Genomic DNA, 24,936 nt, shown 5'->3' on the forward strand with positions numbered 1-24,936 from the left:
AGGCATCAACTGCCTCTATCCAAATATCTTTCAATTGACACAATTGCTTTTGGTGATGCTGAGTTGGGAAATCTGAAAGGCATCTAGTGAGACTTTCAAACCAAAGAACCAAAACATCAAGCTCTGGCATTGAAGCATTTCTCCATTAGTGAATTATAATGTTTTTTTAAAATCACCCAGCCATTGTTGAAATGATGGAAAACTTGTCCTCATTACTGTTATATCAGAACAATGATTGTTCATGATTCTGGAAGAAGACACTTTAAGTCACTATTGGGAAGGAAGTCTGAGAAAAAAAAAATTCATATGGTGTTAACTTCTGGGTTATTTAAAAGGCATGATGTGATTGAGCTTTCACAGCTATATTAACATGCAATTTATATCATAAATATTTTCAGTAATTACAATGAACAATACTTCCCTCTATAGTGAAAGCCTTTTATATTTTAATAGTAACTGTGCCCTCACCTCCCCACCTTCTTGAGCTTATTACCTCTTCCGATTTGCTTTCATAAAAATTCCTAACTTGCTCATCAGTTAAAACCTTCTTCTCTTCTGCAAGAATGTTGGAGCCCATTTCAATAATCTTCAGTTGTAGAAAAATGCAAGTATATTTAAAAAGGGGGAAATGGGTTATTTGTTTCAGTTCTCAAAGGTTTTTTTTAATTAACCAATTATTTAAGAAATTTGTTAACTAAATTTAAATAAATGTACATCTTACCAAAGCCTTAAATGGATTTATTTTCTAAAGAAAAGAAATATATCCCTTAATAAACCAGGGATACCAATTATTCTTACGATTAAAAATGCCCTTGAAACTTTTTTGCTTTCTTTCTATTGCATCCCACATCTAACAACCCAATCTTTTTCCTATGGTTAGAAACCCAGAGGCAAACTATTAGATAATGTGATTGTGCCAAGAAAGTTATCAGTTCCCAAGTTTATAATGTTTATACATTCATTGGATTTTGCACAAAGAATGCTGCTCCTAAAACATTTAATATGGAGGTAGGACACAGGTACTTTTTTAATGTGCATATTCCATGTACTGCAGGAGAACAAGATTCTTTTCATTTAAATTAATACTTGGTGGGAAATCGGCATACAGGGTCAGTGTTTGAAGGTGTTTAAATTGTTATAATCTTTGTTGCTCATTGAAATGGAGACTGAAAAAAAGTTTCCATTGCTAGAGTTGGCAATGATTTTATTAGAATGCTTAACAAGGTTCTGCATTCTGAGAACTGGCAAAATACAGTTCAAAGCCAAAATCAGGACAGTTCTGGGGAAGTTTTGAATAGCAATTGGATTATAGAGCAAGGGGTAAATTGGATAAGCTATTACTTAGACTTAGAGCATGGCCATTTTTTTGTTTTGTTTTATATTTCTGGTGCTCTACGTTCAGAACTTTTTCTGTATCATGACTAACATGCATATAGAAGGAAGGATAAAGGAAAACTTTAAACCTTTGACATTGAATTAAACAGCCAATGGATTTTTTTTTATTAAACCACTACATTGATAGAATTTTACAAAATAAGTATCAGGCGGGAGAGATTCCCCAATTTCTTGGTGTAGAGCCAATTTGAAAATTAAGCATATGCTCCACAAAAGGACAAAAGCAAACCACTGTACTATTTTTATTTGCAGGTATTTGTATTTTGTTATCTTCTCCAATTCTTTCCCTTCTTTTCTGCTGTTTCCAAATATAGCCACATCCACTATCCAGACTTTTCTTTCTTACTGACAATTGTTAACTCTGGGGTGTTATGTGGCAGGTGCTGGTCTGTTTGAATTTTAAAGCCCCAGAGCACTTTAGCTTCTTCATTTTCTATTATTGTTGGTCTCTCCAGCACTCAATAAGCCTTTATGGTATATTATGTATGCAAAGTATATTATGTTTACTTGGTAAGTAATTCATCATATAGTTTGGCCATAAACTTTATTTTACATAAGTGGTGTGTATGTTTGGATACAGACTTTCATGAACACCTCACTAACAAGGTAAAAGTTCTCTGGATTTACATTTTTTTAACACTAAATTTCATTTTGTTCTTCCAGCTTCTTTTTTCACTACCCTACAGCTCACAATTATTGGGTGGTCTCTCATCTAAATACTAATCAGGTCGTAGTTTTATAAAGTCAGCCACATCTTCCCTTATATATGACTTATTAATTATTTTATTTATTCAATAGCTTTACTGCAGTCCATTACAAAAATGATTTTAAACAATACTGCACTTTAGGAGCTGACAAAACACTTCAAGGCTGCTACCTCCTGAATGCCAGAGAGAAGAGCATTCCTAAAAAGCAGCTGTCACATCTGGCAGTAAGTCACAATAATGACTTTTCCAATGATCTTAGTATTTTCCCGATCTGGTAGTTTTAACAGGCAACAAACATAATGGTTAGAATTTTGAATCCCCTTAGAAAAACCTTGACTTGGTTCAATAGCTAATATGTAGCCAATGCAGGAACTCCAACACTAATAGGTGCATAATAAGGTGCTTATTTCAGCAATCTGGCTGCTGCATTCTGTACAATAATAACTTCTAAACCATATACATGGTAACATTACAGAAAACATATTAAAATAGTCTGGATATTAGGGTATCCAGTGTCTGAACTAAACTACCCTATTAAGAAAGGGCATTGCTAATCAAATACCCTTTTTACAGTAGAGAAGGGGATTTGTTGATGTGAGTGGGAGGGGGTAAAAGGAGTCACTAAATAAAAATAATCCCTGCATGATTAAAGCCTTGGCCCATTCTTAGGTATCTCATCCATCTCATAGCAGTCATTCCATGATGCATGTAAGAGCAGCAAAACTGCCATGTAGGACAGTTTACTTGGGCTCTTAAAAAGCTTTGGCATGGCTCACAATAAACTGACATGACAATGTATCTTCTGCTCAGCTCAGGGGATTCATGAAATTTTATGGATTCAGTTTAGCAAATTTCTTCTATTCTCATTTAAAATTGTATGTGTGTTTTTATGCTCACCAATTGCTTAATTTCTTCAGCTTTTCCTTCTGAAACAGCATCAGGTTTTATAATGACAACCATACATTTTTCCTCCTCTAAAAGAAAAGCAATAATTAATTTAGGAAGCTGTATAACAATTCCAGAAGAATAAATAATATAAGCACTTAATGTTTATTTGTTTATTTGCTACTCTAAAAAGAACTGTCATTGAACTATTTGTGTCTGAGACCAATTTATTTGTCTGCAATTATTTATGGAATACTTTGGCAGGATTCCACAATTATTACATAAAACAAATGCTTTTCATAATCATAATAGTAGTAAAGTTGGAAGGGACCTTGGATGTCATCTAGTCCAACCCCCTGTTCAGGCACGAAACCCTATACCATTTCAGACAAATTGCTGCCCAGTCTCTTCTTGAAAACTTCCAGTGTTGGAGCATTCAGAGCTTCTGGAAGCAGGTTGTTCCACTGGTTAATTGTTCTAACTGTCAGAAAGTTTCTCCTTAGTTCTAGGTTGCTTCTCTCCTTGATTAGTTTCCATCCGTTGCTTCTTGTCCTGCCTTCGAGTGCTTTGGAGAATAGCTTGCCTCCTTCTTCTTTGTGGCAGCCCTGAGATATTGGAACACTGCTATCCTGTCACCCCTAGTCCTTCTCTTCATTAAACTAGACATACCCAATTCCAGCAGCCGTTCCTTATATGTTTTAGCCTCCAGACCTCTAATCATCTTTGTTGTTCTTCTCTGTACTCTTTCCAGAGTCTCAACATCTTTTTTACATCATGGTGACCAAAACTGGATGCAGTATTCCAAGTTTGGCCTTACCAAGGCATTGGTAAGGAAGAAACTTACAACCAGTTCTTGAAGTATGATAAAACTTCTGAAAAGCAGTTTTGCATAATAAAGGAAAATATTTGGGAAACACTGGATTAAAGTAACTTTCAAGGCAGTGACATCTTTTCTCAATCACACAGAAAACTGGAAAAGAAGATAGTGGCTGAATAGCAGCCACTATGGTTATGTGAGATCCAAGCATATTTCTTAGTCATTTTTGAAACATACATATTCTCGGTATGTATGGAAAGATACAGTTTACATAGCCAGAACAAGTTCTTTGGCTTCATCTGGTTACAGATTACATGAATGCAAAATAGCTAATTAGGTCTTTAGGAAACAATTAAATTTCTCATAAATACACTTTAGGAGAAATTTATATCTTCTTGGGATTTGCATCTTCTAATGTACACCTTCTAAAATGTATATCTTTAAGTGTACTTATTATTTACTACTGTTGCTATTTAACAATAGGACATCAATTTCACTAAAGAAATGCTAGCTTAGTATTTAGCTAATAATTTTACTTTTTCATTAGATTATTTTGTTATCTAATTTTGCCTTCCAAAAGACAGAAGCAGATGAAAAATGTGAGGTTCTTTCCTGTTGGCTTTTTGAATTAGCTGTTTTAGATTCTAAAAGTTTAGTTCCTAAAGAAGTAACCTTGTAAATAATTTTAATGTCCTCCTCTAGTTCAGGGTAGGCAACCTTGGCTCTTTTATGACTCAAGGACTTCAACTCCCATAATTCCTGAGCCACCATGGCTCAGCTAGGAAACTTCTCTCTTTCCCCTCAGAGTGGCTGGCTCAGGATTTCTGGGAGTTGAAGTCCACGAGTCATAAAAAAGAGCCAAGATTGCCTACCAGTGCAATAGGCTTTCAAAAGCCAATAGAGGGAACTTTCTTTTGTGCAAAAAAAAAGTGCCGGAACGCCATTCTGAGCATTCTATGAGAAAAAAAAGCCCGGCTTCTGACAGAATGGCATCCCAAAAGCTATGCACAACAAATTTTCCTTCCCCAAAACAGATACCAATAAGAAACAAATAACATCCAGAAAGGTGTTCTTGAGCACATTCATAATTAGTCTGATTTTCCCAGCAGAGTAAATAACGCATTATTGTTTACCATATATATTCATTCATAAATAATACCTAGCCACAACAAAAAAGCAACACTGATAAATTAATTTTGGTTATTTGAAGTATATGTGCTAGATTTGAAAAAGAAAAGACAGGAAACACATTCAACTAAGCAAGAGTTTCCTTTCCTTGAGATCATTCCCATTCCATCAGTTCAGTCATTACAAGTACTCCTTGACTTATGAGTGTAACTGAACCTGGAACTATAGTTGTAAGTTGTGGGAGTTGTTAAGTGAGTTACCACATGACTGCATCCAATTTTATGAACATTTTATGACAGTCATTAGGCAAATGTTGCTGTTGTGAAGCAAAAACCATGGTCATGTGACTGCAGGATGCTGCAAATGGCTGTAAATGCAAGCTGGTTGCCAAACACCCCAAATGAGATCAGATGTATGCAAGATATGTGTGTGTACAGGTGGGCATCAAAACTGTACAATCAGATTGTGAAAAGGGTATATGTATAACTGAAGTGCTTACTATATATGAAATATGCAAGATTTTAAAAAAAATGAGAAAGGTTTTTTGATCCATATCCTAAACTACTGCTAGTTTATACCTATAACATGTATGCAATTTAGAACCTCTATCAAGAGTCATGGTTGCTATATCAACATCTTGGGGGTTCTGTACTGATTGCTTCAGTTACATTGATTCACTGATTCACTCACGTACTCAATCAATCAATCATGTGCATGATGTACATTTAAAAAATGGCCCTTTGATCACATCCACAATCTTTGACTCCTCTATGGATGCCATCCTAAAACCTATAATACTGTCAAACCTGACTCAAGTCCATAGTTGCCTGCACTTGATTTCACTCGCAGCTTTGCCAAACAGTTACAGGGGAGGGTGGTGAATTCCTGAGGGCAAGGGGGAGAGGCTATGGAATGCAAGAGAGTCTTCTGGTGCCTGAAAAACATTATCTACTAAGGCCAAGTCATGAAGAATGTTTGACTGGAGGAGAAATTTTTTTCCAAAGCAAAAGAATTGAACTCAGTTGGTGAATTATGAATTATGGTAGGCCCAGAGGCGAAGAGAGGAGTTACCTAGGTGTGTTTTTGTATGAAAATCCCAGAACTGACTTTGCTTCTGCCTATATGGATTTTTCAATAAAGCAACACTCTTGGTCAATCTAAAGAGGCAGGAATTTCTTTTGTTGAAAGTGCCAAATGGGATGGTTGACAAGTATTTGCTGTTTCAAACCATTTTTTCACCAAAATATTTCAAACAGGCCATCCTGTTTATGAACAACTGTATAATTGTGTTGCTATCCCATAGCTTTCATAGAGTAAGACTCACCTCCAGCTTCTTCTTCTTCAGGTTCTTCTTCTGATTCTCTCTCTTCTATAAACATGAGCTCTGGCATCTAAAATTAAATATTTACATTGTCAAACTCTGGTGGAATTTATTTAAAAGGTCTGTATGGCAGTTATTAGTTTCGACATCTAATCTGACTTAATATATTTTAATTTTAAAATGCTTTCTACAGAGATGAGGTTTTCACAGTTTTCAAAATATATAATAAATTCAACTAGATTTTTTATATATATGAACCTCTGAGGAGTGAAATAGCAGAAATGGCATGCCACCAGCAAAATTTTATCAACAGGAAAGGAAAAAATGGGAAGTAGGCCATACTTCTGTCAGTGCAGTTGAGAGACTGGCACCCTTTATTATCCTTAAATGATTTCTATCCAGGTTGCTTCTTAGATAAACACTATAACAAGCAGAATGGGCAATGGTAGGCCAAAGAGGAATACCAAGGAGAATCATTATTTCACCCAGAAGGAAACTGACAAGAGAAAAAGATTTCTGATTTTTAACCTCTGCCTTTCCCAACCAAGCAGGCAAAGCCTATTAGTGTATTTCTTGAGATCAACCTGGAAAGATGAATCATTCTTGCCTGAATTCCACACTGAATTTCTGTTGGGTGCTATTCATGGACAATGGAAAATTTCTTCATAGAACAGCCTCTTTAGAGCAGTGTGCCTTTCCATTGACAGACAGTAATTAAGAAAATATGTCTCTTTTTTAGCCATTGATTTCAGGCCAGGAATCCATAGCTGAATTTGCTTCATTTTTCCCTTCTTCTCTTCTCTCCTGGTGGTCCATTTGCATTATTATGCTGGACAAGGATTGCCTAGAAAATTATCAGCAACTTCGACAACTTTAAGATTTGTGGGTGTCAGTTCAAGAATTCCTCAGCCTGCTTGAAGTGCACAATTTTAAAGTTCCTAAGTTTGAGAAACAGTATCCTAGGTCACAAGATCCTTCCTGGCTAAAGCCAATGGTTTCAAATAACTCATAAATTATAAGCAACTGAATAACAATTTAAATGTATTGAATTTAGTATCAGAAGATATTTGACATTGGAGGATCAACCAAAAATGTTTTTTTAAACTGAAAAACATTAGATGGGAGTTTCTGGGAAGCTTCCCTCTTTTCACAATTTAGTGAAAGTTCCAACAAATGTTATTAAATGGGGCGAGTGGGGGCAGAGATATTAATTAAGTATGAGAGCAATAAATGAGCATAAAAAGCATGACAAATCAAATTTCTCATTATACAAAACACTCCATAATTATATTTAAGGTGTTCATTAAAACCAATAGATTTAATAGACACCTAGATTATCATTATGAAATGTTGTATTGTGCTAGATTTGATTTGTCATCCTTTTTTATGCTCATTTATTGCTCTTGCACTTCTTTTAAACTCTTTTTAGATTTTTTTAAAAAGTATTTCTAGCTTTTTAAGTAATTTTATTTTTGAATTTTGTATTTTATGCTTTTAAATTCCTTATATGCCACCCTCCTGGTGCTGGTCTTTGACCATAATAAAGCTTGATTTGATCTGACTAAGCTTCATTTACATCAGAGCAACTCCATGCAAAATATGCCTAACTTGGTATTGCACCTTCTAAAGAATGTATTTAATGTTATTAGAATTGTGCTAATTGTGAATTTGCTGCTGATTTCTGCTCATCTTGAAAAAGCTAAAACCTGGTAAGTAATTGGATGAGAAATCAGCAGAGAATCTCAGATTAGTCTCAGAGGCTAAATTGGAAAGTAAAATGAAACTAGCAAACATCCTGGAAGAAGTCAATGGCAAATATCTTGCTGTAGATGTTTATGTATCATTATCCAGAGAGACATTATCTTTAATTATAAACCTAGCCTGCTGTTGTTAATTTGTATGGAGCTATGGAGTCCTAGGTGCTCTTTAAGCATGGTTGTTTGTTTGCAGATGCTTCATGTCTTGATTAGAAATGTCTGCAAGATAACAAACAAGCTCAGAGAGCACCAAGGACTTCACATTTCAACCCTGTGCTACATGTATTCTCTTCTATCATATGGTCCTATATACAAACTGATAATACATTGGAATGTTCTTCTTTAAATAGCACAAATAAAATTATCTATCTAAATTGGAACTATCACTAGTACTATGCTAATAGCACTATTCTATTTTACTGTTCCCAAACGATCTGTAAATTACCTTTATTGCCAATATGCTTTATTCAATTAAAAAGTCTGATTTAACTTTATCTGACATTGGTGCAGGATAGATGGGAAGGAAGGGGTCTCTGCTCATGAAAGTTCCTTTTGCTTCCAGAATGGTTTGTGACAGAGAAATATGCTAATAGGAAAGCAATAAAAATATAAGATGAGCGTAAAATAAACAGATATAAGCATAAGGTAAGCAGAGTGGATGAGTGCTACCTTTAATGGGAGACCAGGGGTTGAAACCTGGCTAGTACCTACTTTACCAGTAGGTGTTCTTGGGCAAAGACCCCTAATACTTCATCTGCTTATCTCATATAACAGTGCCAAAAACTAAAAGAATCATGCTGGCTTGGACATTGCCTGGATTAATAAGGTCTGTGCCAGATGTTGGGGAACCCTGACAGTCTTACAATAAGTAGGCTACTAGAACAAACCACATATGGACAAGCAAGAACCAGGAATTGATGGAATGCTGCTATAACAATAGATCTAACAAGAGGGGATATATGAGAGAAATGTGGATATGAGGGAAGTGGATTAACAGAAGACCTGCAACCACATTAGCTGAGAAACAGCTAGTTATTCAACACTTCAACATATTGAGCAAGCATCTGGTCCCATAACTTGAGACAGACCAATTTCCCATTACATCCCAGACTCAAGAAGACTCAGAAAAGAAACTAATTACATCCCAGATTCAAAAAGATACAGAATAAAACACCACTTGAAGCTGGAACATCACTGCCACCTTCAGAGCATGGCAACTGATATGAGGCATACATTCATGGATAAACTAGCTACAATCAATCCTCAAGATTGGTTACCAAGACTCAGTGGAGAAGTACCATTAGATAGGATGCTAGAATATGCCAATAGTATCATCATAAATATCACTATTACCACCATAATTTAAAGGATGAACTGGTTTACACTACAGCATATGTAATCTTGGAGATGCTTGGCTACACAATATAGAAGATCAGCTGTACATACCACCACCACCACTATAATTCTCACCTGGAAAATGAAATTAAAGGCTAAGATAAGGCAGCTTGGAGAGAAATTACTCAGCTGGGGGAACTATAGATGGGTATATAGATTAAGGGTAAGACTCAGCTACTGAAGAAATATAAGAATCTGACTCCACCTAAAGTCCCATAAACCACTAAACAACGACTCACAGCAATAGCTACCAGGCCAAGGAGATACAGTAGGTAGGCAGAGGTCAAGAAGATAAATGCCTGATTCTCCAAAAACTATCCAAAATGTACTCCCATCAGCAGTGCAACAACATAGTAACAGCAAAGCCACCAACACAAAAAACTGAATAGTACTGGAAGAACACATGGGAAAAAGAGAAAGCACATAAGACCAGGCAAAGTGACTGTAGGACCTGAGAACAAACCTCCACAATCTCCCAGTCACTATCAGAGTAGCAAATACCCAACATGGGTGGGTGATCAACATGAAAAGCTGGATAGCACCTGGCCTGGACATAGAAAATAGAATAAAAGTATTGGAAAGGACCTTGGAGATCTTTTAGTCCAGACATGTCAAACACAAGGCCCGGGGGCCGGATCCGGCCCGTGAAGTGGTTTCATGTGGCCCGCGAAGCCATCCTGGAAACAAGGAGGGAATGGCCCCCACTGCCTTGGCCCTGGCCCAGAGACCTTCCTTCTGCCAGAGACCCTCAGATCTGTCCCACTCCTGCCCAGGACCCCATAGGCACCCTTGATGCGAACGATGTAGAGCTGGCCACGCCCACCCAGTAGGCCATATGCACTCTCGCCATTCCCACCCAGTAGGCCACGCCCACCCAGGCCATACCCACCCGGCCCCCTGAGGGCAACCGCAATGCTGATGCGGCCCTCAATGAAATTGAGTTTGACACCCCTGTTTTAGTCCAATCTGCTATCCATGGCGGGAGATACTATATCATTTTGAACTTTGGGCTTGATGGAATGGATACACACTCATAGAAAGAATAGCAGAATAATAGAATAGAATAATGGAGTTGTAAGGGACCCTGGAGGTCCTCCATTCCAACCCTCCATCCAAGCAGGAGCCCTTATACCATTTCAGACAAATGGCTATCCAATCTCTTCTTAAAAACCTCTAGTGATGGAGCACCTATAACTTCTGAAGGCAGCCTATTTCTCTGGTTAATTGTTTCACTGTCAGGAAATTTCTCCTTAGTTCTAGGTTGGTTCTCTCCCTGATTAGGCTTCTTGTCCTGCCTTCAGGTGATTTAGAGAATATGTTGACCCCCTTTTCTTGTAGCAGCCGCTTAGATGTTGGAACACTGCTATCATGTCACCCCTAGTCCTTCTTTTCACTAGACTAAACATATCTAATCATCAAATGCAGCATATAGCAGGATGATCCACTGTCCCTCCTGCTGTTCTGCATAGGTTTAAATCCCCCCAGCAAAATAATCACAAAAACTAAATATACATATAAGTTCAAAAGTGGAAATACTATCATCCGTGCTTTCTTTATATATGCTATATGCTAAGAGTGAGTGAGACATTGACACACTCATCCATCTGTTGCTGATCTACAATAAGGACATTGGAATGTCATTCGATTGGAGATTTGTGGCTGGACGGTAGCCAATAGAAAGTAGTTAATGGTGATGGGATGGAACTAATAGAAGGCCACATAGCAAACACCAAGATTGCCTGCTGAGAGAATACCTGAGGCAGAGCAGACATGAAAGGAAGATCAAGCAGAGGAAGTACTATGTCAAGACAAGTTTCTGCATGGGATGTATTGTACCATCAACAGATAGCTGAAGTGGCTGACACTGGGAAATGTTACCAATGGCTGAAAGAGCTGGACTAAAGACAACACTGAGGTACTATTAATAGTAGCTCAAGAATGGGCACTAAGCATCAGATCCATAAAAGCTGGGCTCTACCATACTAAAAAGACCTAAGGTGCAAATTACGCAGAGAAGCCTCAAAGCCAGCCCAACACAAAGTGGCAGAGTGTAAGATACAGGTAGAAATAGTATACATTAAGCAGCACAACCAAGTAGCTGTTATATACAGGGACATCTGAATAGGCTACACCCTCCCAAGCCCAGATTCTACAAAAGGACATGGAGAATAACATGGCTAAGATCCTCTGGGGCCTCCAGATCCAGATGGACAGGCAGGTATTGATCAATCAACCTAACAGTGTGGTAGTACACACTGTAGCAGAGCCAAGGGGCAGCCACATCAGGAAGAAGGAGCTTATGAAACTGGAAAAGTATCAGGGTCTGGAGGAGGATATGGAGAGGATATTGAAACTAAATGCTAACATTGTCCCAGTAATAGTAGGAGCACTTGGAGCTGTGACTCCTAAACTGGGAACACAGGAACAACAACAGAACTCTCTGTCCAGAAGAGTACAGGGGTTGGAACATCTAAAATACTATACAGAACCTTTACACTTGCAGGTTTCTGGTAAAGGACCCAAGTTTGAGGAAGACACATACCACCCATAGAGATGAGAAGAGAATGTTTTATAAATATATAAAATAAACAGCCAAATAAAAAGTTACCTCTGGTCTTTTCACTTCTCCAGCTACAATTTTTCTTTCTAGTTCAATTAATTCTATTACTTTTCTATTTAGAAGAGGTCCATTTGCTCCTCTTACAATATCTATCATCTTGCCATCCTAAAAAACAAATATACTCATCATGTATTCTATTTCAGTCTTAAGGCTGAATCAACTAATTTAAGCTCAGTGGGTTAGGATGCTTAGCTTGTCGATCAGAAGGTCGGCAGTTTGGCGGGTCGAATCCCGAGTGCCGCGTAACAGAGTGAGCACCTGTTACTCGTCCCAGCTTCTGCCAACCTAGCAGTTCGAAAGCACGTAAAAATGTAAGTAGAAAAATAGGGACCACTACGGTGGGAAGGTAACAGTGTTCCATGCGCCTTTGGCGTCTACTCATGCCGGCCACATGACCACGGAGACGTCCTCGGACAAACGCTGGCTCTTCGGCTTTGAAACGGAGATGAGCACTGGCCCCTAGAGTCGGAAACGACTAGCATGCATGTGCGGGGGAACCTTCACCTTCATATTTATATCTGTCTGTATCACTAGCTATCTTGCAATCTTGCATTCAGCTACTCTCACATATAACTTACATTCTTTCATTCATAATTCTATAGAATTAGGGATATGACCTTGGGGGAAACATACAAGAACTGTTATATAAGATGGAGCATTTCTTCTCCCAGCCTGATTACCAAAGGATACACTGCAGATGGTTAGGATTTGCAACAGTTTCACCCAGCATGGCCAGTGACAAGGGACTGTGGAAGTGCAATTGACCACCAATACTTCACCCAATCTCTGAGTGCTGCCTTCTTAGATTAAAAAAAACTTATTCTGCAGTGGAATTTTCTGCAGCTCTGGGCTGGTGGTTTTGTTTTCATGAAAGTTTTTGGCCTGGATTTATATATATATGCCCAAGGCCATCTACAGGCAGTAGCCACAGCAGTGGCAGCTCATATTTGTGTAAATTTGTTTTTTGGCTTGCTAAAAAAGAATAAAGGGAGACAGATATGATCATTTCAAACTTATTTGTTCTCATCAGTCAGCCATACCCTTCTGAGATTCAAACCTGGGCCGACTGCATCTTAAGCAGTTATTTTAACCCCTAGGCCACAGGCTCTCTCTCTCTCTTTGTTAGCTGAGAAGCAAGGGAGATATGTGTTAAATGTTAGTTAAGTATTTAGAATGCACTTGCTTTGTCCCAAACACAGGACAAGTCTTATTTCCTGTTTCAGCCTAGCCCAAGGCCATCTACAGGCAGTAGCCACAGCAGTGGCAGCTCATATTTGTGTAAAAAATTTTTTGGCTTGCTTACAAAGATATAGAGTGGCTTAGACTTACATCTGCTGCCCCCTAGAGGTGAGAGATCTATGGGGTATGCCCTACCCAGGGTGTGTGTTCCAGACCACCCCCGGGATCAGAGCTGCGACCGTTGTGAGAGGATGGTGGTTGGCCTGTTCTGGGGGTTCACCCAGCTTGAGTGGCAGTGAAGCTGGGTTGATGGTCTGGACACCCACTCACCCTCTGTATTAGACCCTCCTGACTAACTAATTAATTATGGGACTGCCTTCCCCTGGATTTGCTCGGACAATTATGCCTCATCTTTGTTACACCAGTACGGACTTGTTCGCCCTCAGGGGTGCCCCCCCTTCCTGGGTGAGACCCGCCTTTCTTTCCACCTCTAATCTTGATGAAGGGCCCGATTGTTGGGACCCTGAGACATGGCTGGGCAGGGGCAGGGGCCTCCGGTACAAATTTAATAAGAGGCTCCTGGTTTTTTAGTTAATTTTTTTGTGGGGTTAGGGAGGGGGGTGGGAATCTTTCGTGGTAGTTTGGAAATGGGGGGTAGTCCATCAACCGTTGTTCAGGCCAGGTCCGGGATAGATCACGTGGGGGGAGCGGGGGTCGGTTGCCTCCGGAGCAGGTCATGGGATTACCTATTCCCATGACGTTGGGGAATGGCAGCAGGTGTATGAACAGAGGGCCGTATCGACATCCAGGAGGGCATCTCCGCTATTTACAAGCGGTGAGGTGCTCCGACCCTCTGCTTTCGCCCCGAGGTCCCGGGAATGAGGATGTGCAGCCGCCTGAGCTCCGGCTGGTGTACTTGAATGCCAGGTCCGTTGTTAATAAGGCTCCTCTCGTCCGGGATCTGGTTGAGGGTGAGCATGCGGACCTGGCTTGCATCACGGAGACTTGGTTGGGCCCAGAGGGTGGTATCCCTCTGGTTGAACTTTGCCCACCAGGTTTCCGGGTGCTACACCGGCCTCGGGCTCAGGGTAGGGGCGGGGGAGTGGCGGTAGTTATGAGGGAGACCTTGTGTCCGCGGGAGGCCACCGTTCTCCAGATAGTCGGGTGTGAGTCTCTCCTCCTGAGATGTGGTCCTAGGGCGCAGTTGGGCTTGCTGCTGGTGTACCTTTTGCCTAGTTGTGCAGCAGCAGCCCTGCCTGAGCTCCTCGACATCCTCTCGGGGTTGGTGATTGAGTTCCCCAAACTTATAGTTTTGGGTGACTTCAATCTACCATCCCTGGGAGGATCAGCTGAGTTAGCTTGGGAGTTCATGGCTTCCATGACGGCCATGGACCTGACGCAAGTAATTCATGGACCGACTCATGTGGGAGGCCACACCCTTGACTTGGTTTTCTTATCTGGACGGTGGTTAGATGATCTTGGTGGGGGCTCCCCAATTGTTATGCCCCTGTCATCATCTCCTGCGGCTGGTCTTCCGCTTTGCCGCTCTCCGCCGTGGGTGTGTGGAGCCAACTAGATGGTTCCGCCCCAGGCACATAATGGACCCTGATAGGTTCCAGGCAGCGCTGGGGTCCCCACCTGCCTCTGTTGCTCACAACTCGGCAGATGCCTTAGTGGAAGCCTGGGAAAGGGCAGCCACGGAGGCACTTGACTGAGTTGTACCCTTGCGGCCCCTGACCTGGTGCAGATCCCAGCGAGCTCCATGGTTTTCCGTGGAGCTTCGGGAAATGAAGCGTCGGAGACGGGGCCTAGAGAGCTGTTGGAGGTCCAGCCGATCTGAATCTGACTGATTGTGACTAAGAACCTATATTAGGTCTTATCTCGCAGCGATAAGGGCGGCAAGGTCTAATCACTTTGCTACCCTTATCGCGTCCGCAGATAACCGCCCGGCCACCCTGTTTAGAGTGACCCGCTCCCTCCTTAATCAGGAGGTGAGGGAGGAACCCTTGCAGGGTCGTGCCAAGGAGTTTAGTCAACATCTGTCGGACAAAATCGCTCGGATTCGGACTGGCCTGAACTCCGACTGGGCAGAGTCTGACGATCAGGACACAGGTGGTCTTGTCAATGTTATCTGGGAGGAGTTTGATCCTGTGACTCCAGAGGAAGTGGACAGGATTATGGGGAGGTTGAGCTCCACCACATGTTTATTGGACCCGTGCCCTTCCTGGTTGGTTTATGCAGCTCGGGAGGGGACATGAGGCTGGTTCCAGGCGGTTATATCTGCCTCTTTGAGTGAGGGCAGTTTCCCCACCGTCTTGAAGGAGGCAGTGGTGAGACCTCTCCTCAAGAAGCCTGCCTTGGACCCAGCTGTGTTAAATAACTTTCGTCCAGTCTCCAACCTCCGCTTTCTTGCGAAGGTTGTTGAGAGTGTGGTGGCGCATCAGCTCCCTCTGGTTCTGGATGAAGCGGATTATCTAGACCCGTACCAATTGGGTTTCAGGCCCAGGTACAGCATGGAGACGGCATTGGTTGCTCTGGTGAATTATCTCTGGAGGGCCCGGGACAGGGGATATTCCTCTGTCCTAGTCCTATTAGACCTCTCAGCGGCTTTCGATACCATCGACCATGGTATCCTGCTGCGGTGTCTCAGGGGATTGGGAGTGGGAGGCACAATTTTTCAGTGGTTCTCCTCCTATCTCCTGGGATGTTCGCAGTCGGTGTTGGCAGGGGGGCAAAGGTCAACCTCAAGGCTTCTCGCTTGTGGAGTTCCTCAGGGGTCAGTCTTTTCGCCTCTCCTGTTCAACATCTACATGAAACCGCTGGGTGAGATCATTCGTGGTTTTGGAGTTGGGTAACATCAGTACGCTGATGATACCCAGCTTTTTATTTTGACCCCAAACCACCCCAGTGATGCCCTCGACATGATGTCCCGTTGCCTGGAAGCAGTTCGGGTCTGGATGGGGAGGAACAGACTTCAACTCAACCCCGACAAGACTGAGTGGCTGTACGTACCGGCATCTCGGGATAATCAGATTATTCCATCTCTTTCTCCCCGTAGATAGGGCTCGCAACTTGGGAGTCCTCCTAGATTCACAGCTTACTCTGGAAGACCACATAACAACTGTGACTAGGGGGGCCTTCACCCAGGTTCGCCTGGTGCGCCAGTTGCGGCCCTATCTAGACCGGGATGCCCTGCGTACGGTCACTCATGCGCTCATGACCTCTCATTTAGACTACTGCAATGCTCTCTACATGGGTCTGCCCTTGAGGACCACTCGGAGGCTCCAACTGGTACAGAATGCAGCCGCGAGAGTTGTGTTGGGAGTCTCCCGATACTCCCATGTTACACCTCTGCTCCGTGAGCTGCATTGGCTCCCAGGTGTCTTCCGAGTGAGATTCAAGGTTCTGGTAATGGTTTTCAAGGCCCTACATGGCATGGGTCCGGAGTACCTCAGGGATCACCTGCTGCTGGCATCAACTTCCCTCCGCCCTGTGCGTTCCCACAGAGAGGGCCTCCTCAGGGTGCCACCGGTCAGAGAATGTCATCTGGTGGCCCCCAGGGGGGAGGTCCTTCTCTGTGGGTGCCCCGGATTTATGGAATCGGTTACCGGTTGAGCTCCTGTGCAACTCTAGATCCATGCATATAAATGTTCACTTATCTGTTTGGTTTATTTATTTAGTGAATTTATATGGCTACCCACTTACTCCCAGTGACTCAATGTGGCTTAAAAAATAATGTATAAATCTTTCCATTCCCCACCATCCAGTTAGAGCTGAGGAAGTAGATGAGAAGTGAAATGTCTTCAAAGAAAAACAAGAAAGTCCAGCTGCCTTGTGAAAAAGCATCTTTGGGATAACTATGACCTGGATGATTGAGAATCTCCATAGTCAAGCCACTTGATGGGCTCCATCCCATTCTGGGTTTCCCAGGCTCATTCAGGGCTTTGAGAAAGAGTATCAAAGTGGGAGCTAGACTAATCTCTGTGGTGATGATGTTTCAAAGGGAAGGAGCTATCATGGAAAAGATGTATTTCCTTTGGAGAGGAGACCCACAACATTCCCCAACTCCCTGCTTTGGTGGATCAATGGATGTAACTGAGAAGAGATGGCCCTTCCCAACTCATGAAGGGCTTTAAAGATGACAACCAGCACCTTGAATTATACCTGGAATCATTCTTTGTTGATTATTACAGGATTTTTTTCCTCTGAAACCCTTTTCTTATTGGGATTATTGTGCCAAAGGCAGCGGAATAAGGGCTAGAATTGTGAGACATCAGGGTATGACAATAGAAAGGGATTTGCATGCACAAATATTCACATATACAGTTCTATAAATATGTGATACAGAAGATTCCAGCCATTTTGAATTATTGTCCTCTTTTTGTATATTTCATCACGATTCAAGAAAACATCATATGTTATAACACACACACACTCACCCTATGCAAAGTTCTTTTCTCATCCCCATTATGGTGCACTTACCAAACAGAAGAGAAAAGCAGGTTCACATTTATCTTTAAATGGGAGCAGGGTCACCACACTATCAGCCTCTGCCTTAAATGAATAATACACAAATACATCTGCTATATTTTTTCTCCTAAGTCACATTGTACAGTAACAATCACCATATGAGTCTCTATTGTGGTTTATTATAGCTTTACTAGAACTTGGGCTGCAGTATCTAGACCAGTAGATGGAAGCAAAGAGATATAAACTCATTCTTTGAACTATGTATGATCACCCTGAGTTTTTGCAGTCAATATTCATTAGTCCTATTTATTGAGAGTTTTGGTTTAGTCTACTGCTTCTTTTTCTTTTTTCTATTGCAGAATCTCAATGAAAATTAATCCCATCATTTTAACCATTGTAGTTGCCACTGAAAAAAACAAAGCTAAAGAAATGGGTATGCTGTTCTGCTGTTTAATTTTGCTATCCTACTCATAGTAAAAAAAACTTAATTATGGGTAAAACAGCCCTAATTTCATATAATTCTAAATGCTTTAAATAATTTTAGATTGGATAATATATGTATGATTGTGACACCATTGTAAATCTAGGCTAACCTCTAGTATTTATTTCTTTATTCCCCTTCTTACCTACAACAGTTCACTCTTTTACCTTTCTCAAGTTTCAAAATCTATGTATCAACAAGAAGCCCTGTTTTAGCCAATTTCTACCCATTTCTTGTTTGCCCAAAATGTGAAAAATATCTTTGAGTGTACTCATTAAATGGACTAAATTTATTAAATTGGGATGGTTAGCCAGGTTCTTTGTCACTCCATCATCTCACCTCATCTCTAGGGCATAACAAAGCTATTGTGTGTCTTAAATTCCCTCTTCCCAATTTCAGCTTATGAAATTTTTTAATAATAATATTTTCAATAATCTCTCTGTCAAAATGAGATTGTTGGTCAATTGAGATATTAATGCCACAACGTATTTAGTATGAGAAAGTACTTAACATTGGAGGTATGGGAATTGAAATCCAACTCATAGGGAGGGTGCTAGTTTAGAAAAAGCTAGTTGATTATCCAAATTCTTACCACAGCAAAATGTAGAAGATTATCTTCACCATATTCATTTTTTAGCTTCCTGAACAAGTTTATTACAGCTTTGCAAGGTCCACACCATGCCTGATAAACATCTATCACTGATAAAACATAGAAACACAAATTTCTATTTTTTTAAAAAAAATAACAATACAGATTCCTTTGCTGGAACTCTCATCCATGGATAAAATGTGGATATGATCTCAAATTGAAATAATACATACATTAAGATTTCCAGAAAAAAAAATCATACATCAATAATGGACAGAAAGGGTGCATTTGCAATTCTTCAAAGCCCTGTTCCAAAGATCAGCAAGTGCTTTAGGCTTAATAACTGTCAGACTTCTAATGAATGCAATTGTTTATTGCACAATTCCTCCTTAACATAAAGCAATACATATTTTAGTGGAGGTTAAACCTGTTTCCGGCTTTATTATATCCAGAATACCTGCTTTTTAAAGTGGATATCTCAGGAAATGGTGGACTAAATAATCCAACATATCTAGAGCAGGGTTTTTAAAACTTTTTCAGTCTGCAGAACCTGGAAATTTAAAAAAAAGGAAAAAGAAAGAAAAATATCCCCAGAAATTCTGATCAAAAGACAAAATTCTAGTGAGAGAAAATTGGCTGAGGTTAATTGATTTTAATTTTATCTTATTTTTGCCTTTAATTTGGTGTTTTTCAGCCTTCACAACTTTATGATATGTAGACTTCAACTCCCAGAATTTCCTACAATCATATCACTTGATTTTTCTCCAAGATAAGCAGTGAGAAAGATTTAACAGATCTGATACATCTTAAGGTTGTTCTAGAATAGTATTTTTTCAACTTTGGCAACTTTATGATTTATAGATTTTAATTCCTGCAGCATCATGTTAGTTTGAAAAATTACACAGAAATAGCTTACGTGAGTTTCTGAATTTAATTCTAATAGAAGTCACTCAGTATTAAAGGGATGGAAAACTGAAAATTGACAAAGTTGCAGAGAGAACTAATTAGGAGCATAGAAAGGCCATTTGTTGACAGCGAATTTAGATTTAAATGTTTAAAAAGTATTCAAATATATTAAAGTTACATGTCCCTTGTGACTTCAGGAATTTTATTTTGCTTTATTTTGTCCTATCCTATACTTTGCTATCTTTTTTCTTCTAGGTGCACAGTAGATATTCGACATGCAAAGTACATGTGAGCTTTCCTATATATATATTTGTATCTAATCTGTTTAAAATTAAAATAACCAATTCCAGGAGATTGTAATAATGATATGCAGGGGAAAAAAACCTAGTGCCTTTCTTTCCTTGTTCTAGTTCTGTTGATAATTAAGTTTAGCAAAGTTCCCCTTTGTGTCAGGCATAAATTTCTCTTTGGCGCTGAAAGGGCTGGAACTGCAGGGATGGGCTGGCTCAGGAATTCTGGGAGTTGAAGTCCATGAGTCATAAAAGAGCCGAGGTTGCCTACCCCTGGGCTAAGCAATTTGAAATTACCAAAGATGGAGGGGAGGTTCCATTCCAAATTTATAACAAGCATGTACTTGCAAATCGCTTGCATTTGGTACACAAAGTGAAACACACATGTGCCAAAAGTACATCATGTAAGCAATATGTAAGAAGTACAAAAACATAGAAAAAGTACCTGTTAGACCTTTATTTAGCAGCATCTCATCCCATTGTATTTGATTGAGTATTACTGCCTATAGTAAAAACATACAGAAAACATTATTTCCTCAATTTGTTTGCTTATCTGAAGAACAGTTGGGTAATTGAACTAACAGAACAACAAGATACCTGTAGCTGAATTTCTTTCTTCTTACTTGCCATTGTTATTCTCTGTTATGAAATAAAGCAAATTCAAATTATTGGGAAATATACTATTACTATGCTTCAATGTTGGGTTCTATCTAAATCACCCTGCTTATACTATGAATTTGTACCAGGTTAACAAAGATCTTAGTATAATAACATGAAGATAAGAGAAGGAGGCGGAAACACGTTTTCAAACAAACACATTATTATCTCAGCCTATCCATAGAAATTTTCACATTTATGTACTTCAAAGCCATGTATCATGATACAATCACAGTACAAGTATCTTTTTTTCATTATACCTCCTTATTAATTAATCCAAGATAGCTCCTTCAGAAGGCAAAACTGTTGGCATGAGGGAACACGAGCAGGAGTGAGCAGGCTTTTCCTACTGTTGCTATGGTCACCAAAGAACATCTAGATAGATCCCAACTGTAAAAAATATGTAGGTGAGGATATACACAGGCAGAATGGATCTCAAGCCAGATATCCTGGCTTGAGGGTTTTGGAAATGATGGGCCTCTGGCAAGCTAGTGACTGAGAAGGATTAAAACTCAGGAAAAACATAATGGCTGAAAAAACTCAACCTTGAATGCTTCGCCTTCTTTCTGTGAGATTGAAGAAAGGAAAACAAGGCTATTATAATCATTTACATCTTGAAAGAAAATACAACAGTTGTCAAAGTACAGGTAGTCCTCGACTTGTGACTACAATTGGGACCAGAAATTTTGTTGCTAAACAAAGCAGTTGTTAAATGAGTCATGTCCAATTTTATGATATTTTTGACATGTTTTTGTTAAGCAAATCACCGCAGTTAAATTAATCACATGATCATTAAGTGAATTCAGATTCCCCCATTGAATTTGTTTCAGACACTCGTTAGGATGGTAACAAATGGGGATTATATCACCCTGGGACACCACAACTGACATAAATATATGCCAGTTGATCATGGGAGCAAGGGGATGCTGCAGTAGTCATAAGTGCAATTATTGGTTGTAAGTCACTTTTTTTTAGTATCCTTGTTACTTCAAACAGTCAGTAAATGAATGGCTGTTGGTTGAGGACTACCTGTATTAGGAGTTATGGCACCTGCTGGGCTGTGCGTGTTGCTGGAGGACCACATGAGGGAGATAAATGCATCACCAACAATAGAGTTGGTTTGCCCATTTTTGCCATAACCTTACTGGCTTACAATCACTACTGGTTTACAATCCCACATTTCCTAGGAAATTGGGGGATTATCACCCTAACCCATTTGGAAAGCATCAGATTAAGAAAGGCTATTTTTCCTTTTCTTTGTATTCATAAAAGGAATTATATTTCATTTATATTCATTTATACATTTATGGGCTTCTGTGCCACCCACCTGAGATAGTCTTAGTAAGACTAGTAAGACCACATCTGAAATACTGCAGCCAATTTTGGTCACCATATCACAAAAAAGATGTTGAGAGTTTGGAAAAAATTCAGAGAAGAGCAACTAAGATGATCAAAGGACTGGAGACTAAAACATACAAAGAATGGCTGCAGGACTTGGGTTTGGCTACTCCAGGAGTAGTCAACCTTGGCTATGCTGGCTCAGGAATTCTGGGAGTTGAAGTCCACTAGTCATAAAAGAGCCAAGGTTGCCTACCCCTGGATTAAGAAGAAATAGGGGAGACATGATAGCAGTATTCCAGTATTTGTGGGGCTGGCACAAATAAGAGGGGGGTCACCTTATTCACTAAAGCAGCAGAGGGAAGGACAAGAAACAATGGCTGGAAACTGATCAAAGAGAGAAGCAACCTGGAATTAAGGAGAAACTTCCTGATAGTGAGGACAATTAACCAGTGGAACAGCTTGCCTCCAGAAATTGTGGGCACTCCGTCACTGGAGATTTTTAAGAAGAGACTTGTCTGAGATGGTATAGGTTCTTCTGCTTGAGCAGGGGGCTGAACTAGAAAACCTCCAAGGCTCCTTCCAATTCTATTCTATTCTATTCTATTCTATTCTATTCTATTCTATTCTATTCTATTCTATTCTATTCTATTCTATTCTATTCTATTCTATTCTATTCTATTCTATTCTATTCTATTCTATTCTATTCTATTCTATTCTATTCTATTTGCTTTAAATTCTAAATATTCAGTAAGATTCATCTAAGATCCATTCTCAATGACTGTATGGCCCAAATAAATGTTTAAATGTGCTTGGATTTCACACTGGCATGTCCAATGATGCCTTGCTCTCAACTGTGTGGATTTTAATTTCCACAATTCTTAGCAATGGTCCTAGGTAAAGGTTTCCCTTGTCCAGTCGTATCTAACTCTAAAGGGTGGTGCTCATCTCCATTTCTTAGCTGAGGGAGTCAGAGTTGTCCAAAGACACTTTCCATGGTCATGTGGCCAGCATGACTATATACTGAGGTGCATGTAACGCTATTACCTTCCCACTGATGTGGTAGCTATTTACCTTCTTGCATTTGCATGCTTTTTAATTGGGCAGGAGCTGGGGCAAGTAATGGGAGCTCATCCTGGTGTGCAGTGCTCAGTTCTTGAACCTGGGCTTTCCAGTTGACAAGTTCACCATCTTTAACCACTGAGCCAGCACACCCATGTTGTATTCTGAAAAATTAAATCCTGATATCTGAAAGATACCTAGGTTAGGAAATATTGCTTGGTGGAAGAAGAAAATTAATTGGCTAATGGATAAAATTATTCTTATTTATTTTTTTACCAGACACTTCACAGACCCTTCCTACTTCTCCAGTGTTTGCAATCCTAAACAGATCCAGAATGTTTATTTAGTCTCTACCTATTTTAAGCCATAACTGGCTATTAATCTGTATTCAGCTTGATATATCACAAATTACACACACTGTTTTATACAATACATTCTGATTCCAGTTTTGCTCTCTTTGTTTTTTGTTATCTATGTTAGAACAAAAATAAGATTGGTTATTGGTCACTGATATTGTCTCTAAAGACCTAGAATGGAAAGAGGAAGGAAAACCATTTTTTCTGAAGACTTTTTTTTGAGAAGTTGTTTGTTTTCTGATTTCTTGGTTTTGTCTTGGTCAATCTTTAGGTCCTTTTTTCATTTCTTCCTTCCTGGCTATTTAAATTACTTACAAAACAACTTTGATTCTGAATGTCAAACTGTTCCCCCAAAATAATTTTTATTTTATCTTTTTGCTCAAAAGGATGGCCTTATAGACACATTTTATAGAATGAAGGACATTTTGCCTATAAAAATGAGCTCAACATATTGGAAGAAAAAGTGTTGCCTTGGTGATGATGTGATAACCTTAGGAAAGAGCACAACTATTGTATGAATAAAAGCCTAGACAGCAATCAAATCACATCCAATCTCTTAGGATACACCAGAGGCCTTTCTCTTGCCTTCCTCTCAGATAACTTACCTTAGGAGTTTTGCCCAGCCTCCAGGTATAGAAAAGGAATTAAGACATCCTTCTTGAACTATTGTCTGCTTTTTTTTTCTTCCAGAAGATATTCCAAATATATTGTACTTGTGTGATTTCTTGGTTTTTGGCTTGTTTTTACTTCTTGCAAACCAGATACAGTATGCCTGAGAAAGGGACACTGAGATAGGGTTATTTTGGATGAATGAGAAAGTAAGATTATACAAGGCTCTGGTAAAGAAAAAGCAGCCATCAAATGCTTCAATCTAGCGAGAGGGTATTTGTGTCAATAGCTGAGTTCTCTCATCAGAAAGACCCCCATTTGAAAGGTTGGTCTAGAACCATAGAGGATTTGGCTTAAGCTTGTGCTGGCATGGATTCCAAGTAGCTTCTGTTTGTGATCATATCAAGGCTGACTAGATTTTTCATCCCCTCTAACAAGAATATTTACTTGCCCACAGGCGACTGATATGCAGGTTCTGAGGTTTTGCTGGTAAAAAATACAGGCAACCAGAAGTTGCCTTCAAGCTTTACCTCTTTATTCAGCTGAACAAAAAGATGGGCTCCTCTAAATGAGAGCAGCCCCGAAAGACAAGAAATACTTGTATTTATTCTTTCTGGTTACATAAGCAAGCCATCCAGCTAATTCAAAAAAGCCAACAGGAAAGAAACATTTTTCTCAATGTAATATGTCTAATTTAGCTGATGCTAGAAAAAAAGTATCTTTTGTACATACTCTTGAAAACTATTTTGAATCTAACCATCTATTACAACTAAACCACTTTAAATTAAACAATTCTTAAGAATGAAATATTCTTAATTTGGACTTTACTTTTACTGTTTGGACTGTTGTGTGTTTTGAAAAATAGATTATTTAGAATCTTGTTACGTTGCACTTCAGTCTTTAAATAATTAACCTAGTATATACATAACAATATATGATGTTTTTCATGGTGAGCTTAACATCAATAACAACAT

General features: G+C 39.6%; 1 protein-coding gene across 1 annotated transcript in view; it reads right to left on the minus strand.

Annotated features, from left to right (window-relative positions):
• NME8 (NME/NM23 family member 8) overlaps positions 1 to 24,093 on the minus strand; it is a 46,064-nt gene extending 21,971 nt beyond the window's left edge. The window contains exons 1-9 of the mRNA XM_081345098.1: positions 23,959 to 24,093; positions 20,538 to 20,579; positions 20,386 to 20,443; positions 18,748 to 18,854; positions 17,687 to 17,758; positions 12,014 to 12,130; positions 6,257 to 6,323; positions 3,000 to 3,076; positions 494 to 586 (exon numbers count right to left, since the gene is read on the minus strand). Of these exons, the coding sequence (XP_081201224.1) occupies positions 494 to 586; positions 3,000 to 3,076; positions 6,257 to 6,323; positions 12,014 to 12,130; positions 17,687 to 17,758; positions 18,748 to 18,854; positions 20,386 to 20,443; positions 20,538 to 20,570 (624 nt within the window). The 5' untranslated portion in view covers positions 20,571 to 20,579; positions 23,959 to 24,093. The remainder of the gene's footprint in view (positions 1 to 493; positions 587 to 2,999; positions 3,077 to 6,256; positions 6,324 to 12,013; positions 12,131 to 17,686; positions 17,759 to 18,747; positions 18,855 to 20,385; positions 20,444 to 20,537; positions 20,580 to 23,958) is intronic.
• Positions 24,094 to 24,936: the final 843 nt, after the last annotated feature.

Source organism: Vipera berus (genome assembly GCF_964194415.1).
Source record: "Vipera berus genome assembly, chromosome: Z".
Classification (NCBI taxonomy): Eukaryota; Metazoa; Chordata; class Lepidosauria; order Squamata; family Viperidae; genus Vipera; species Vipera berus.